Here is a 19,013-nt window from a genome sequence, read left to right as displayed (position 1 = left end):
AAGCAGTATCAAAGTTATTGCAAGAGCTTCAGAAATCACAAAGATCTGCATTGTGCTGTTATCTTTGTACAAGTCTGTTACCAACTGCAGAGCAACTCACTGCCTGAGGCATGAGATATAGTTCAGATGTGCAAAAATTCCTCACTAGGCTGAATAAATCATCAGAACGTCAGGAGATCAGTTCCCCTTACAGTATGTTGGGTTTTGAGAGCTGAATTAGAGTCTCTTTCTGCATTGAAAAAAAGATTTCTGTGACTTTTTCTTACTTTTAAGGTAACACATCTTATTTTGAAAGAAAAAATTATATCATCATTGAAATCCCTTTCAGATACACACAAATTCATTTAACGAATATAGTAAAAGGCTGCTTTGCCTCATCCTCATGCTAAGTCCATTATTCTTTATAGTTATCTTGAGAACAGCAGCTCTTCTTATCATTTTCATGATTGGCTCGCAAATGAACACACACATAACACAGACCAAGGCAGGGGTCGTATATTTTTAATTATTACAAGGAAATAATTGAGTCAGTGGCTACACTTTTTAAAAATATGAGAAGTCAACAATACTCTTCTCCTATTGCAAGTGTAGTTCTCACAGTTGCTGATGTGTTAGTAGCCCATCTAGCAGAAATCATGATGCTGAGTGAGAAATTTGTGGCTTGAAAATCTTCCAGAGTCACACACAATGAATTGTATGCAAAATACATACCCAAAGTAGCACAGATTTTTTAATATAGCTGTTATAATCATTGCAAGCTCAACCCCAGAATTTGCCAAGTAATTCTAATTTCTGCGAGTATTTTATTTGTAAGTATCATGCAGAAGCGTAAAAACCTTTGGCAGAAGTTTGTCCAGGAAAGCACTTTGTCAGGTTGTTAGTGAGGAAGAAGCTGCTCGTGCCTCTGAGTTCAGTGACGGAGGTGTTTAAATCTTACCCGTTTGACACACGTGAGCAATGAATACAAGAGCATTTCTGATGCTAAACTGGCTGCAGCGAGGGATTAGAGAGGAAAAGGACAGGGAAGAAAGAAAAGCCAAAGTGAAACAAAAGCTGCCACACACGCTGCAGCTGATCACTGGCAAGTGCCGTAAAACCCACCCAGCCTTACACATCGCCCTCGCTCCGAGTAGGAGCAGAGACACCCATGAAAGGGACCTCACGTATCATCTCCGAGCCCTGGACCGAGAGGCACGTAAAGTCCAGCATCTCACAGGGCGTTGCAGTCATGGCCCCATTTGTATTTAAATTTGAGGATGAAATTAATTGCTTTCTTTAGCCAGACCTTAATCTTTTAAATTTTCTTGCAATGAGGAGGTGACAAAGAAAAGCGTGGGTCAGGGCTAACGAGGTGTTCAGTGCCCCGAGGAAGGGAGAGAGCTCCTCCTCTCCTCTCCTTCGGCTCCAGGTGGTTTTGCAGTCATCGTGCAAGAGCCCTGGATTTAGGTCTGAAAAAAATAAATGAGCAAAAGAACTGAATATTTCTGTGGATTGGGCCAGATCAGAATTACATCAAGAGCTGATTGCTTAACCTGCTGTGTTCCCTTGTGGACGCTTGTTTTCAAGAGCCGGTGGCGGCGGGGCGATGCCAGGAGCAAGGGTAAGGTGCTGGGAGGGATCTCTCGCCCTCCCAGAGGAGTGAAAGCCACCCCGGGGCACTGTGCTGACAACTGCACAGCGGGAGCCTCCTCCAAGCTGTTCTGTACACGCAGCACCAGCGATTCGTGAAGTCCTGATGCTGCTGCATCTCTTGCTTCTTCTATTTTTTGAAGGGCAGCTGTTGGCGATGCAGGGGCTGGACTCACATTTAAGGGTGCTGGAGGGTCGCCGCGCTGTGAGGTGCAGTGAGATGCAGTTCTGGGATGTGATTTTCCCCTGGCTTTGATGCTCTTAGGAGGAGCTCTCTCTCTTTGACTCTCCCAACTTTGGAGCCCAATGGACGCCCCTGGGTGACGAGGGGTTCCCATCATGCCATTGCCAGATGCGGGTGGGAGGAGATGTGCAGTCCCCTCTCCCCACGGTCCCTTCCCATGTGTGGACCTTGACACAAACTGCTTTCCATAGTGGTGGGCAGTAAAATATTCTACCTACATCTACGTGTTGAGCTCAGGAGCCATCAGTGAGCAGCCAAATTGAATGCTTCCTTATGTTTTAAATTAGAGTGAAAGTCATTAGGCCAGTGCCCAAAAAGCAGTTATTTTTGTCAGCTGAGGCTGAGAGGTTTGTTTCTGGGGACAAAGCCACCCTTGGTAAACATTGAACAAGGATCAGGATGACTCCAGAGACGAACAAATAGATTTGCTTTTCCTGTTATCAGAAAACAACAACAACAAAAAAAGCCAGAAACCCGTAGCTTGAATCTAAGAGTCTGAATTAAATCATTACACAGCTTAAAAGACTAAAAATATGTGTGCGCACACGTGCGCGTTGTATGTGTGTTTATGTACGTATGTATATCTATCTCTATGTAAGAAGAGGGGAGCCAACCTAACTCATACTCTTTAACTGTTTACTCGAATATTCTTTATTATACTTTGATAAGTGTTATAATTCTGTGAGAATTAAAAGCAATCAGAAATCTACTTTGCACAAGCCAGCCAATTTTTTTTCCTCCCCTGGAAAATGCAAGCAAAATGGCAAGGACTTTTGGCAATAGAATGTCCAGATAAATATGCCAGATTCCTTGCAAATGGCGTTATTAAAAATAGTCACAATGCTGCTAAAAACTGTTATTAAATGGAATAGAAACTATTGTGTTAATATATTCACAGTATATCATTTATTCTCTTGAGTGTATGTAAAAGGAAAGGCTATTTTCTTTGAATTTTTCCTATGCTGATATTGTAAACTATATGACAGATGGGTCAAGTCCTGATTGCAGTATTCTAACATTTGGAATAGCAAGTAACATATTTGATAGAGCTGGCAAGTTTTTATATATGATTCAACCCAGAATATAAAAGCCACTAGAATTCCAAGTTGAAAATAATTAAATGAGCTGGAAACGATCAGGAACCACACATTTTTAAGTGACAGATTTTTTTACATGTTTAAATTGCACAAGAATATTTTATAGCTCCCTTTAACCAACAGTGACGTTTAATTCTGAAATGTGTAATTGATATTTGCAAAGCAATTAATTCCTGTGGCTCATTATTCTATTGCTAAATGTACCTAAGCACTGGGGCACTGACTTAAAGTGATCTTTTTTAGTTCACCTTTTCTCGGTTCCAGAATTTTTACTGAATTACCCTATTTCAGTCTCCTCACGTGGCTGCATGAAGTGCAGTTTCATACTTGCATTGAATTTTTAGCTTTCTGATTGCACCGTACCATAGGATGTTCGAATCTGCTGACTTCTAGAATATGTGTTTTTAAATGGTGTCATGACCGTGTAATACTTCAAGTACCGATGAGCAAAAACCCAGCAGCTTATTCCATTTGTATTTGATCATTTCTGCTTATGTTCCTTTCAAAATTTCCATCTTTTTGTCACTGTTTATGAAGTCATTTGTCTCTTTACTTTTGGCGTCTCTCTCTGTCATGCACAAGCAGCCCGTCCGTCCAAGCCTAAGCCACCGGCTGGGCCACCATCCTCTCCTCAAACGCAGACTAACATGATAAATCATATGCTCAAAGGCACGGCCAAACAGCCGCCAAGTACTGTAATAGTCTTTCTTCCTTTTATTCAGTGGTTTTCTAGTCTAGCAGTTGCTTGTGTAGTAGTAGAAAGCTAGTCCTCGTGCAGCTTTATACAAAATACCTAGCGCGATGTGGTAGGTTTTAGAGATTTAGAGGTAGCGTTTATTTCAAAATGTCCACATTTTTTTGTCTAGCAATGTCTGACATATGCAACATTTTCAAATATCAACGTCAGCACAAAATAACATTGTTGTTGCATAACATTTTGCATGAAAACTATAAATATGTATGAGCTTTACATGATGTTGGATGAAATGTTTGATAAGTATATCGTATACGTTTCATGTAACTGTCAGTGCTCCAGCTATCTTAGCAGAATATTCTGATGTATAGTAACTTAACCAGGGAAATATTTAAAATAAGAAGAAAAAAAATTAAGATTGACATCTGCTGGCTGCCAAAGTTGTATAAGCATCAATATTTTCTTTAAAGACAGCATCTCTGAGCAGTTGTTCTTATTAACACTTTTGTCTTTTAGTTGTATTTGAGAGCAGATCAGTGTTGCAAATGGGAATGGGCCTGATGCTGCTCTGATCAATGGAAGAGCTTCCCCTTGGCTTCGGAGGTGCAGAAACAACCAGAGCTTACTAAGGGACTTGTCTCTGGACTCCTTTTGCTCAAAAGGAAGAGATTGCTCCTTCTTGTAGCCAGTGAGAAAGAATGAGGAGTTAACCAGCAGTTCTCCAATTTCAGTATTTGCCCAATAAATTATATTAAGGGAAACCTGGATTTTTTTTGTTTCCAGTGATACAAGAAATGAAAGGGAAAAAGGAGAAGAAACCCCCAAGGCCCCTATCCGTGGCATAAATCAGCAGAAATGTAGAGTTCATTTTCATGGTGCTTTACCATGTTGCATTTTTCAGCCGAGCTGAGCACCTGCAATGGCAGACTTCAGCTGACCGGGTTGCTGAGCTCCTCTGAAAACCAGCCCATGTACCCTCACGTGACCGCTCAAATGTGACCGTTCTGAAAAATATGGCTTTCTTTTCCGTGGGAAATTTGTTACCTGTAAACAGGTATTCGGGGAAAACTAGGAGCGGGCAAGATTTTGAGGGGTAGAATTAAGTCCTCGAAGCTCGTGGAGCCTTCAGAAAGGCAGGGATTTCTCCCCGGGTGACCCAGTAGAGCAGAGCAGTGCCGTCTGCATGCAACGACAAGTTCCCAGCAGTAGAGAAGACCTGAACACGAGCAAAAAGCAAAGTGCGTGCAGAAGGCTGGAGCAAGGTGCCCAGCCAGCCCCTTGCACGTCGGCATGGCCCAAGCTGCTGGCTTTGCTGGGCTCCTTTGGAAATCCCAGGGTGGTTGCTAGTAACGGCGCTTCAATGTGTGCACTGCTGGCATTTGGCTGTGTTGGGCACGTACGGTCTGTTGTACACTGCTAATTGCAGCAGGTCAGTTTGGCTAGTTGGTTTTGTTTTTTTTGGTACTTCACCCATTTATGAAGTCTCCAGCTTTGATATCATGGAGAGGCCAAAATATCTGTCAGTGCAGAGGTATGAACTGGCTGGTGTAGGTACCGAAGTGCGATGCTGTTCTTTGCCATACCTACACTAGAGAGCCGGGACTGGAACCCAGTGGTTAACCGGAGTGACATGTCTGTAGTTAACGTGGTGATGTGCTGCAGCGTAGGTGGATCCCCAGGGAGCAGGTCTCCTGCTCTGCTTCTCCTCAGGGTAACCATCGCAGGGAGGTTTTGCACACCTCGGGGAAGTGAGCTGCAGTATCAGCTCACAGAAACCTCCTTGGTTGCACTCAGACAGCTCTGTCGTTCAATGAAAATGTGATTAGTTTATTTTTCTCTATATTATTTCTAGTTAAATACTCTAAATGTTCCAGATTGTTACCACCTCAGATGTTTAATATGTTATTAATAATATAAATTACCTAGAAGAATATAATATTCTTTTTAAAAGTATTCCAAAAATGCTGCAAAATAGCTCAATATAGCTGAACACCAAGCTCCAGGATTTAAACTCTTTGGTTTGTTTGCGGGGTTTTTGCTGTAAATTTGCGTCTCTTTTCCCATATAAATCTTAACCTATGAACGCCTTAGTGGGATTTTCCACCTTCCACTCCCTCCGGCATGCGTAACTCCTTGACCTTTGTGGAGTTAAATCCTGGAGCAAGGCAGACCTGCAATTTTTGCTTTCAGTAGCAGGTGACATTTAAATTACTCAAGTGTGACAATTTATTACAAGTACAGACAGATTTGTTTCAATTGATCTTCTGAAAAGAATTTTAAAATAATATAGACATGATTTCTATAATAGCATCATCTACATCGAAGGATACATGTTGTTCGTATATTAGCGGCCAGATGCTGTCTTTAGGGAATGCGATGTTCTTATTTGAGCTAATAAAGTGCCACCATCTCACCATAAAGCAAAACAACTCTGACAGTATTGTGAAATTTGGAGCTGGAGCACTGTATTTTCATAGTATAATAACGAATGTGGCTTTCTGGTTTGCTCAGTACTAATTATATAAGCATTTAACATATGCATGAAAAGATCTTTAAAGCTGTAGAATATTACAGGATTTTTTTTCTTAAACCTCTAAAATAACTTATTGTACATCTAGCTTTTCATCCTGCCTTCCTTTTAACTCGAGTTCTTGTACTACAGAAAATGTAGGCCGGTTAGTCACACCAGCTAAAAAGTTAGAAGATACAATACGTCTGGCAGAATTGGTAATCGAAGTCCTACAGCAAAACGAAGAACACCATGCGGAGGTGAGCAGCGGTGCCCTGCGAGGTCGTGTCCCCCAGGACTTCGGCAGGCTCCAGTGCCTTGCTGGGACCTTTGTATATTTGTGCGATGTCTTCCTGACCGGTGCTGGGTTATCTTCTTTAAAAGCCAAAAGTATTCTTAAATGATGGTGCTCGGGTGCACTGAAGGCAAAGTGCAGTTCAGGAAGATGGCTTTTGCAGAGGGGAGGGAGGGCTGAAGGAGAAATTAATGAAGTTCTGCTCTCCTCCACGTCAGTCTGCAGCCTTCCGTACAGCGCCAGCAGGAGCCGAATCTGGCCAGATATATTCACCACCAACTACATACAAGAGCAAGCCTGCCCACTTCTCAGAAAGGTCCTATTTCCAAATAATGTCGTGTGTTTGTTGCCTGTTGTCAGGGTCCCTGCAGCCGCTTACTGCTCCTGCTGTCCAGAGCTGGAGCAAGGAGAATCACCGCAAAACAAAACAATTGTTTGGCCCTTTCTGAGCGTTCAGGTTGTTTCCAGGGGTTTCCCTGGGCCCCTGTGGGACATGATTAACTCACCTCGTTTCCTGTTGGCCTCTTCTGCCTTGGCTTATTGGGAATACCTCAGTTACTAGTCACAGAGGTTAGGATGAATTATTCTCATTATTTGGGTCATCTAAGGCCTAGTAAAACTACTCTTAGCTCTTCAAAGCACTTTTAACGAAAAGGTTCATGTTTTAAAACCACTGAAACCATGTCATAGTCAAATATAGGCTAGAAAATCATGAGGCTTGGTCCTGGAAACACTTGACCCTGCAGGCAGCTGACATTGCTGGCTGTGGTCCCACTCTCAGCACATCGGGACGTTTCTGCCCGAGCAAGTGACGTTGCGTACCCGTGTAAGTATTTGCAGGATTGAGCCCTGAGTTCTCTATAAATCTGATGCTCTTGGATACGTATTGAAAAGTTAATCATTTTAACATTCAGAGTGAACAGTAATTGTTTATGACTGTAGGTAACGTAACACTCATTCACTATTTTCTCTTTTCCTTCCCATTGATATATATATATATATACTCACTATAATCTGCGTTAAGAGCATTTGATAAATAATTTCACAATCACCTAAATATCATTCCAGTGTATATTAAATCTGCAGTATAATTTAACTTATTGATAAGACACAACAATCCACAACACCCAACTAATGCCTGACTGCATATTTAAATTTCCTCCCTGTTTTTCTACTGTTCATTCAATCTTGGATGATCCTGGCAGGGGAAAGAGGTATGTGACCAAACCGAATGAAACGAGTCACTCCCGTCATATTGCGTGCATGCCCTCTCAGTGCCATGTTTCCTTCTGGGATTTTACCCGGGTTGCCCTCGCTTCCCTTAACTTTGACCGAGGAATGTAACAGCAACTTCGAGTCGGCTGCTCGCGGAGCTGGTAGCCTGACACAGGAGGGTAAATGTGGCATAGCAGTCTGGTCCATGCATGTAGCAATGGGTATATTTTACGAGCGCTGCAGTTACATCCCGACACAACCCTACCTGCCTGGACTCTCTCCTCAGCCTGTTGTTACCTCTGTTGTTTTGCATTCACCCGACCTTTAGTACACTGTGGCGGAGATGGACTCAGTACTACACGAGTGCCTAGAATGGTAGTGGTCTTCCTCTGGTTTTGTCTGTATGTGCCTTGTACTGGATATACAGTATTTATATGTAGAGAGAGAATATACGGGGTGAAGAGTGACATAAACTTCATTTTTACATAAAGCGAGAGCGTGCTCGAGAGCGCTGCGCTTGCGCACGAGCTGCGGTAACCTGTCCGAGGATAACGGGTGCTTTATTCACAGAATCACAGAATCGATCAGGTTGGAAGAGACCTCTGGGATCATCGAGTCCAACCGTTGCCCTGACACCACCATGTCAACTAGACCATGACACTAAGTGCCATGTCCAGTCTTTTCTTAAACACGTACAGAGATGGTGACTCCACCACCTCCCTGGGCGATTCCACTCATCGCCAGCGCAGGCTGGGGGTACAACTGGCCGGCAAGGAGCTGTTTTTAAAATGCAAGTTATTTTGCAAAGAGTAGACTTCCAAAGGGAGCGGTTACAGGGCCGGTCGCGTTCAGCCAGCCACGCCGCCCAGATCCTCACCAGGAGGAATGCTCAAAACTGTTCTGCAGCATCTTTTGTGTCACAAGGTTTTTTATTAGAGGCAGAAGGTTAATGCCAACACGGGTAGGAGGCATCCTGGTCCTTTGTTCTGAACGGTGACCTGGAGGGGTGAAATTCATCTCTCTCCAGAAGGCCGGCACTCAGTCGGTACGTTACCGAATCCCTGTCCTGAGGGTGGCTGTGGCATTTCAGCAGTGTACAGGCAGTTGGCCAGCTCTCCACACACTTGAATTGCACCCAAAGGAAGAGAGAGAAGAGGCTGGGTGGTGTATCACGGATTTTTTATTATGCTTTGCAGCCACGTTATGCTCTCACTGCACAATGAGAATTGCTGAGGTATTGCACATTTTTTTTTTTCAAATTTTTCCAGGTGAGGTTTTTTTGACATGTTGTCCATTCACCTGGAGAAGGTTCGACCTGCAAGGGGTGGCTCTTCAGCCTGCTTTGGGTGTCCAGCAGAAAATTAAATTTCACCGCTTACTGAAGAAATGCCTTAATTTACCGAAAGCCAACAGTTTTTGCCATTAAAACGTGCCCCTTTTTTCCCCGCATGGACATCCAGGCAGACTCCCTAACGGGAACCCAGAAAGTAGTACTCAGGATGTGGAAAATGTTCGAAAACCATTACAACAGAAGTACATGTCTAGTCAGTTGGGTTTGTCTTACCCGTAAGAGAGAAGCAAGCCAGCGCAGGCAGAAATGCAGCAGAAGCCATGTGCCTACGTCTGTAACCTGTGAGAGCAGGACGTCTCTGTCATTGTGTCATCTCTCCTATCAGATGTCTCCCACCTCCCTTTCCCTTCCTCTGGATGACTGATGACAAATGCCAGAGACGATGGCGTTCACCTATTTTTAAACTTGTGTTTTCTCTCTCTATGTATACGTATGTGTATATGTATATATGTATTTTAACTCCTTGAAGTCATACATATATACATGTGTATCCATGTGTAAAATATACAATAATAGGTGTGTTTGGCTAGAAAGCACACTTTTTTTTCCCCTTTACATTGTGTTTTAAGCAAAGCAGGTAAGTAGATGGTAAATAAATGAAATGTTACCATCTTGAAGGAGATTTTCAAAGACTGGTGTTAATGCTCCCACCACAGGAAGGTCCTGCTCACTGAAACTAGGGAGGAGGAGATTGAGGATCCTGACATAAGTTAGAAACTTACGGAGCTAAAATTTGACTTTTCCAGCAAAAGGGAAACTGACTGGTTTGGGCAGATTTTTTTTCCACAAATGATCACATGCTTTTCTTCATAATTTCTCTTAAAAATAGCTTTTTTTTTTCCTTTTTCATGGAAGCAGGTTTTTGTTGCAGGACTCTGAAGTGTTTATGTTGGGATTTGTTGCAGAAGATATTCTTTGGCCTCACCTCTTTTCCCTCCCCGCAAAATGCCCATTGCCGTTGGTCCTTCGTAGCCATCGCTCTTTGCCCGCAGACCTGTGGGCAGTATCCGATGGGGACACAGCATGGCAGGCTCTTGCCAGGCAGAGGCACAGCCAGAGAAACCACGTCAGTGCAAGGACAGCCCGGCATCCTCCTTGAAAACCACAGATGAGCGCTGCTGATTTTAAGAGGACCCTCCACAGCCCCATTGCTCAGCATCTGCTCGTTTCCCACCTGCGCTTTGGGGAGAAGGTTTGAGCGGGCATCGGGAGCAGACCTGGGTCTGGACGTTTTTGGTTCCTGCGTGGTTTCGCAGCGGTTCGACGTCTCCTGATGCAGCACTCCCAGGCGTCTGGCCACACGCTCAGTCTTACGCCAGCACCAAACATGGGAGGAAGAGCTGCAGAGCGTTGCCACGCGTGCTCAGCCCTCAGGGCTCACTCGCCTCAGCTTCAGCTTTTCCAGAGTCACAACTCTGCAAATGCCCAGGGCCACCATTACCGCTGCCCCCGAGCTTTCCAAGCACCCCAGGGCAGATGTTGCTGCAGCGGTGCCCACCAGCTCCCTCTGCGTGCGTGGGGCTGGGGCAGTTAGCAGATGAAGGAGCCCAGTGTAGCCACCTTGTCCCCACGCCATGACCACAGGGACACTGTAACCTGCTGGTGTTGCCACTCTGGGCACGGCATTTGCCAGCCTGCCTCTGGGCGCACCAAAGCCGTGCCTTCACCCCCATGACAGGGAAGGCCCAACACTAAGATTAGTTTGGGAGTTATTCAGTTGTTTTGGTTATTTTACATCTTGGATGTGCTCTGGGCACATAACACCCAGTGCCAGGTCCAGCCTATATAGGTCAACACCAGTTTTATATCAACTCATGGAATAATAGCAGGGCAATGTCAGTCTGCTTTATATTTTGGGGGAACAAAGGAGTCCCAAAACCCCCTGCCGATCTCACTGGCAGCTGAGAAGTCAGGCCAAAACAGGAAGAATTAAAAGGGCCCATGGCAGTGACCTGGTTTTGGGGCACTGCTCCCTCTCCGTGGCCGAGTGGACCAGCAGCTGGAGTTGTGCTCTGCACATCAGTGCAGTTCATCAGTGAATCAAAGCTGAACCCTGAAAAAGTGAAAGTCTGTTCTGCTTATTCATGTCTGCTAAAATCTGCAAAAAAATACCCCTCCCTGACTGGCAATTCCTCTTCAAACTGTTTCATCTATTCCCAGTCTTCTCCGTTCCATCTCCAGTCTTGTGCCCGTGCTAGAGGTTTCTTTTTCTTGCAAAATGCCAGAAAGCTGTTTCTTCGATCCTTTAAGTCCCTGAGTAATTTCCTTTCACTTCAAAATGACAGCACATGGTCCTAACGACAGCACTTCTCATCTTGCATGCTCCCAGCCAGAAGTGATTACTAAACACGCATGCATGCGTTCGCAGCATTCACATCTGAGCCATGTATGATGTGAATGTCATGTCAGAGAGCCCGTACAGCGAATTTTAAGGACCCATGTGCATGAGAATGAGTTACTTCACTGATATTTTTTGGGTTTCCAAGTTTAGATATATTTTTTTTCCTGCCTTTGTGGAAATACAGGCTTGCCGTAGATATTTTTTTTTTATCTTGGCATGTTGATAATAGAGCTTTGTAATCGGTTTCCTAATCAGTAGCATTATGAAGGTGGTAGTGTATTTCTGTGGATGGGTATAGCTAACTATGTAAAATGAACAGTGCTGTAATAACTTTTACTGGTGATGCTTGAAATATTTCTAAAGAAGAGTGTGAGTGATTTAGGATAGGTTTTAATGTCTTAAGCTCCTAGTTTTTCAAGACAAATAGAAGTAGTGAATCCAAATAAAATTTAAAATGTTGAAAAGTACAGCAGAAAACCCACAAGCACAGTGAAGAAGCTCCTAAATTTCTATACTTTAGAATAAGAATTAGTTGATTTTTTTCTGATATTTAGCGTAATGAAAGATGAATGAAGTCATTTATTGTAAATTGAACAGACAAAACCTTCTCTGCCATGTTAGAGCTGCGTGCCTTTATGGTGGAGCTCTGAATAGATCCTCTACAAGAAACCTTTGTATTAAAATAGCAGTGCCTAATTCCTGTGATTAGCACTGTCTGTGCAGACTAGCACTTTAAAGCACTGTTCTCTTTACAATAAAGGTAGTTTCCATGGGATGCACTTTTTTTTTTTGAGATATGTGGCCTAACATTTTTCCCTGTGTTTTATTAGAACTAATATACTTCTTTGTTATCTTTTTCTACCAACTCTGAAGGCCTTTGCTTGGTGGTCAGACTTAATGGTTGAGCACGCGGAGACCTTCCTGTCACTGTTTGCAGTGGATATGGATGCTGCGTTAGAGGTGCAACCCCCAGACACCTGGGACAGCTTTCCGCTCTTCCAGCTCCTAAACGATTCCCTCCGTAGTGACTGTATGTATTGTATTTCGATCATTTCTTTTTCAGTGGGCAGCTCAGGTTACTGATAACACTTTCAGCCTCTCCGTACTGCGCAGAGAACTGAGATGGGTAGAGATTTACAGTACATACTCTTTTAGCATCGGCTTGATTTTGTTCCATTTCCACTCAAAAAAAAGCACACAGACACCTCTTAAATCAAATGCCTCAGTCAAAGGTGAGAAGTTGAACTTCTGTTTTGCTTCATCTTCTCACGTCTCTTGGTACTGGCTGTCTGATAAGCAGGGAATTAGGTAGTCTGTCTCACTGTCATTAAATGTGTGTATTGTTTTATATGTGTGTACTGCATTTATCTAACATGGAGTAAAACAGTCCCTGCTTTAAAAGATTTTATTGAAGGGAGGAAAATATTAAAGTAAATGGAAGCAGGAGTAGTTCAGAAGAATGGTGCTTTGTGAAATAAGACTCTTCTCCAAAGCACATGGGCCAATGCCTTCAAAACCCGTGGTGATTCGGCACTGTCCCCAGTGGTCCTGCTGCTCCCCGGGAAGCTGGTGGCAGAATTGGCATTGCCCTCAGTTCAGTCCCAGACCAGGGCCTCGGTTACCTTTCTATGACCACGTGAAAAAGCCAGGGACTCATCCTCAGAGCAATTTCCAGCATCATGGTCGTGAGTAACCAAAGAAGAAATGACTGTCCTACCTGCTAAAGCCATAATGTTTGCTGTGCTGTATTTCTTAAATCCATTTTATTCACAGGAAGTAATAATGTATTTGTAAGTTTGACATTAATGGAAAAAAAGATTTGTTGTCTGTTTATTTGTTTGGAGTAAGAAGCCATTCCTGCTGTCTTTGTCATGAGCATTGGTGCCTGATGCCAGCTCCTGTTATGTTCTTGAAGTTTCTTCCTGTTCGCTGACAAATTCGTTTGTGTAATGAAGTGCCACACTGTGGTTTGTTACAGAGCTTTTAGTAACAGTAGTGTCTTACTATACTTTTATTTATCTATTCTAGATAATTTGTGCAATGGAAAATTCCACAAACACCTCCAAGACCTGTTTGCTCCACTTGTTGTTAGATATGTCGATCTGATGGAGTCCTCAATTGCACAGTCAATTCACAGGGGCTTTGAGCGGGAGTCATGGGAACCAGTAAAGTAAGGAAACCTCCTTTGATACAATCGGAATTTGGGTGCAAATGGATGGAGATTCATACAGAGATGAATTAGCAAACGTTAGACTGGACATGCAGAAAGTGCTTTAGATTTTCTAGTTTAATGCTAAAAATAGAAGGCCTGATCTCTTCAGGGTTTTCAAGTTAATGAGGGAAATGGTATTTGCTTTTTGAAATACATTGCTGCCTCAGTTTGAACCGTGTGCCTTTGGACATGGAAGCATGAATATGTGAAAACCTTCCTAGCTGGCATGGCTTTTTGGATCCCATTCTAAAAGGCCTTTTCCAATGCTGCTTTTGAACTCCAATAGCTCCTTTTCAGAACAAAAAACCTCGCTTCACTGTGTTCAGTCCAGCCCTATAACCTGTGTGAGTCATTGCTGTACTTATTCTTCCAAATACTCATTTTTTCCACCCACCCCATGGAGGGATAGTGCAGCATTGTGCTTCTCGCACCAGCCCCATGACTGATGGCTGCACGTGTCCCCGTGTCCCAGGGCAGCTCTGCCGCATCCCAGCTCCTTTGCCTGTAGGATTAGGCATGCAGAAACCATAGCGAAACACGGGTGAGATGATTCAAGCAGAATGAGTTATTAAATTTGGAGAACTAGGAATTTATCAGCAAGAAATTAGTAGCCTGAGAGAAACCCAAATTGAACTCAGGAGCTGGTGAATGATAAAAATGTGACATGTGCTTTGGATTACTGTTGTTATTTCACAGGTTTTGAAGCATTGCTGAACCCTGTCATGCTTGCTCTAAAAAGCCAAGTCAGATCCTACAAAGGAAAAGAACTGACTTTTCCTTCTAATGAAGGTCTTAAAAGAGAAAGATTGACCCTTTGCAAACAACATGAGTCTGGCAGTGCCTCAGACAGGGGACTGGGACCAGGTGACCTCTGGAGAGACTATTTTCCCTGCTTCTTTTGTGATTCTCTAGGGAAAGCTAAGTGGCACTGCGCTCTCAGAGGTTGCTGTATGAAAGAACGTGTGGTCTTTCAGGGCTTTTCACACCAAATATGTTCCGTTTACAAGGAAAAGAGATTTTGTTCGGCAGCCAGCCTCCCATATGCAACCTGGAGTCTGAGTACCCAGGTTTTTTCCTTTCTTGTGCATCCTTAGCATCCATAAGGATTCTGCCTGCCAAATCTCAGGTCTTTTCTTGACACCTGATCATCCCCTCTGTTTTGAGTGGGGTTAAGCTGCTGGCATTCAGGAGTCTCTCTCACTTTCCATTTGCTGTCTTTGGTCTGCAGGCTAACAGGATTAAAAATCCTAAAAAATCTTGTTTCAAATAAGCAGATGTGACCCAGAAAGCATACAAGAAATAGATCTTTCGAGTAGGAGAATGCCATTTTTACAGCCACTCCTTCAAGCAGAACTGCACTTTGAAGTTAACATTGGCTTTAGTTTCAGAGCTCTGCTTTGGTAATGAATATGTTTGTATTTCTTTGTCTGTTACAAAACGGAGGCAGTTAACTCTGTGTACCTGTCCGCCTCAGTCAAGCAGTCAATAAGCAATTCATTCTCCTTTTTTCTTTTTGTCAGAAGCTGACATCATTTTGGCTTTTAATGACTTTAGTGGCTGAACTATAGATGTCCATAAGTACTTGGCTGTGGTACTTGCCTGTCAAAATCCTTTGTCCCTGACTATGCCATTATCTATCGTTTTCATGTTATCTTTGATAGCTATAATAGATCTTTTCTTGGTTCTCTTGTAATGGTTATTCCCTTCTGGAGTTCCAGTTACAGAGTGTTTCAGTTTCAAGTGAAAGCCCAGGATGGACTATCTATCTTACAGACTTGGGTATTTAAAAGATTTCTTCCAGCAGGGAAGTGGGTGATTTCACAAGAAGCTTATGTCCATCTGGTGAAAAGATGCACTCCGTGTGGGGTTTTTTTTTTCACTAGTTGTTATTTTGTTCTTGTGTCTCGCACACAAAAGTGTGAGTTGCAAATGCTGGCTTAACGCAATGTGACCCGGCAAAGGCAGGTACCAGCAAGCGCACAGAGGGTGGCACATACAGTGTAAGAGGAAAGAGGGGCGTCATTCCTAGGATCTTATGACAGTTTGGATGTTCTGTTCTGAAGTAAATGTTAAGGCATCTTCATCTTTTGCCTCCTGGGCAGACCACCTGCTCCTCTTTGTCTGATCGACAGTGAACTTGCAGAAAAACTCAGGTCAGAGACTTGTTTGATTTGCCCTCCTATATCTACTGCCTTCTCCCCCACATGTCCGTACTGCAGCACAGTTGAGTTTTTGGCCATTGATTCTCAAACAGTTTGGACCAGCCAATTCCCATCCAAGTCATGGCCTTCCATTGCCGCCTCTCCAGCAGAGCTTTTTGGGAATTGGGAACACTGCAGTATGTTTTTGCATGGCTTTCCTCTGCTTTGAAGAAAGGCCTTCAGATTGGCCAGAAAAGGTGGATCGTCGTGGCTGTCCGTTCCACTGAGCTTACTGTTCTCCTACTTTGGATCTCTGCAGTGAATTGTGAGAAGGGAATCTCATTGTCTCCTGTCAACCAAGAAATTATTCCACAGCACAGAGTCTTTTGAAAGGGTTTCTCTATGCTCGTTCTTGCAGTCAAGGCTGAAATATGTAGCCCTCCATAACCTGACCAGATGGCAGTTTGCAAGCATGTATTTCTTCTATTTTCATTGCTGAATACTCTGCACCTTATGCTACGAGGAGTTAGGTATAGAAATCACAGTGAGAGAGATAATGTGAAGTACTGAAAACATGGAGGGGAAAAGCATCGATGTAATGTGCTCATGAGGGCTATGTAATCTGCCTCTGCAGAGCTGTTGAATTTGCAGGGGGTCTGTGCCCTATAGCTAGAGCAGCTGGTGTGCTTGTATGAATACACGCAGAGAAACGCGGAACACTTGTCCTTCGCACAGTCATCCAAATACGGAGGATACCGAGTAGGTCTGTTCTCTGGCGAGTTGAGAGGTCTTGGAAAAGTAGGGTTTGCAATGGTTTTTTTTTCTCATGCTAGCTTCTCAGAGAATGCTGATTTATCTTGCAGCCAGCAGACATGTATGTGTGTGTGTGCGTCTCTCTGTGTGTGTCTGTGTTGAAAGAGCTTTTTGAGCAAATGCTAAAGCCGGTGCGATGACAACCGATTTCAATCGCTTGACTAGGACGTTACTCATTGACCTATGGCTGTCTCTTCCGCACTGTAGTCCTGGCTTTAGCATCTATTAATTGCTCACTAACCCTTTGCAAACGATTTATAAGTGTATCATTAATATAAATGTAATAAATAGAACAGTACGATTATACTAATCATTTTATAAGGTTGTACTACTACAAAATGCTAGTGAAAAATGTTTCCCCTTAAAAGAAGCACCGTTGTAGTGAAAATGAGTATTTTTGTTACTATTCTGGGTGTCAGTCAGAGGAAGAGCACAGATTTGACTGCCTACTTCACTATCAAGCTCTTTGCTTCACATCAAGGCTTTTGTGAAAAGATTTGCTCTTGAGCATTTGCTCAGCCTAGGCAGTAAGGTTGTAAGTATTTATAGTGATGGAAGAGACAGCCGTTTGCGTCTTCCATCACTAAATCATTTCAGGCATCCCGTAGGAACTGAGTGTTTAAGTATGGACAAGGTTCTCATTTAGCTCTGTTCTGAAACCAGGAGACAACTCAGTAAAAATACTGTGATTTTTCTGCCCTCCTTCCAGTACTAGGGCAACGCTACAGGAGCAGCCCCTGTGCGATTGGACTTGTTTTCTTTGATCGGTGCTGCAGTACAGTGTGAGCGTTGGGATGTTGTCCAGGGGTATATTGCCAGTCTGTTTGCACTGAGAATTTCCCAGCAGACAGTACAGGTGAAAGCCATTTACACAACTACCAGACACAAATGGGGGTGAATCAGAAGAAGCCAAGAAAACGAGCAGTACGGCTCCAGAGAATGCGTCTTTTATTAAACGCATCAGGATCCAGTTCTGAAGCTGAGTCGTCTTAAATCAGACAGCCTTCATCTTGTTGATGCAAATGCCCACATTCCCTGCCTGATGGCTGAGGATATATTTAGCCATCTATATTAAATAGGCATGGCTGGCTTCTCGAAACAGTTTCTCATCTTGGACCTGTAGTTTTATGGTCTGAGCAACTGCAGGCTGGAACATTTGTTGGTAATATTAATCATTTTTTACAGGTCTCACTGCAACTGTTAGTCAGATAATTAGATTGGTTGAACCTGCAAAACTGTGCATGTCAATTCAGGAGAATATTTTTAAAATTAGTTACTGTATGTTAACATAATATACTCCATTATTTTGCTGTTTTGTTTTGTTTTAAGAGTACTAACTTATTCTTGCAACATATCCTTGCACCAGCAAAATAATGTGTTGTATAAAAGAAATATGTTTCCGTGTGAATATAGTATACTGTTTACTCTAGAAGTCATATTTTATTAATACAGTGTTTTTATTAATATAACACTGTCACTTCTTGAATTTTAATATTAAAACCAAAGGTCCTCTGATTTATGTATTTACCATCTGGCTAAGTTATTTAAGTTGCTTTTCCTTATACATTTATATGTTGTCCACCTCTTGCTATTTCTTTATTTATTCCATATCAGTATCTAACCACATGCACTGCCATTTCTGAAGATTTAACACTCTCTCAATCACTATGGAGTCTGTGTCTCATTCAATAATCATATCATCTTAATAGCAGATACAGTATGAATGGAAACAATGGACAGCTTTGTTATGTTAGTAAATTCTCATATCTGCTTACTGCCTAATGAAGAGAACAAGCAGATAGCGTGAAGTCAAATCTACTAAGAATCATAGAAACAAAAGAAAACAAGTACATACTTCTTTTTTTCACAAGAAAAAGATTTTGGATTGTGGTTTTCCTCCCTAACAAGGGATTTTATTCACAAAAGGAGAATGAGGATAAAGTCTCTTCCCTAATACTTGCCACCAGTGACAAGCTGAGCTCTTGCAGAGATGTGGTTCAAATCTTCTGTTGCGTTAGGAAACATTTATTCAGTAGAACCAGCTCAAATCCATTACTTTGGGTTTTGATTTATAAAACTTTCAGTAAGAAATGGAGTTCAAAATATGACTCAAGGAAGTTGCTAAGATTTTAATATGCCTTGAAAGACGTAGTGTATAATTTGATAGTTTTCCAAGAGTCCAGATAATGCTGCCTGTACAGTAACTCATTAATCCAGGGGAATGAGAGAGACCTCCAAAGGTGGCATGTCCTGAGAGCAGGGAAGTTTGAAGCTGTGTCCATGCGCATCAATAGAAAAGCTTTCAGTAGCTTCAGCAGTGCAGGGTGAAGCTGAAATCCTGAAGTCCTGATTCCATTTTCACTGAGGCCAAATAAAGATCCGGTGAAAAGAGTGTCAAAGCATCTGGTTTTGTCCCTCAAATGGGACTGTAAAATCATCTATGGATTGTGTCCCAGTGTGCCATACAGCATT

General features: G+C 42.8%; 1 protein-coding gene across 1 annotated transcript in view; it reads left to right on the top strand.

The window, feature by feature from the left end:
• Positions 1 to 19,013, top strand: part of CADPS (calcium dependent secretion activator) — a 214,160-nt gene that overhangs the window by 152,420 nt on the left and 42,727 nt on the right. Inside the window, 4 exon segments of the mRNA XM_068408648.1 lie at positions 6,327 to 6,433; positions 7,674 to 7,682; positions 12,249 to 12,405; positions 13,404 to 13,545. Of these exon segments, the coding sequence (XP_068264749.1) occupies positions 6,327 to 6,433; positions 7,674 to 7,682; positions 12,249 to 12,405; positions 13,404 to 13,545 (415 nt within the window).

This window comes from Nyctibius grandis, chromosome 10 (genome assembly GCF_013368605.1).
Source record: "Nyctibius grandis isolate bNycGra1 chromosome 10, bNycGra1.pri, whole genome shotgun sequence".
NCBI classification, from domain to species: domain Eukaryota; kingdom Metazoa; phylum Chordata; class Aves; order Nyctibiiformes; family Nyctibiidae; genus Nyctibius; species Nyctibius grandis.
Note: the sequence above shows the minus strand (reverse complement) of the source record. Positions and strands in the feature narration are given on the sequence as shown.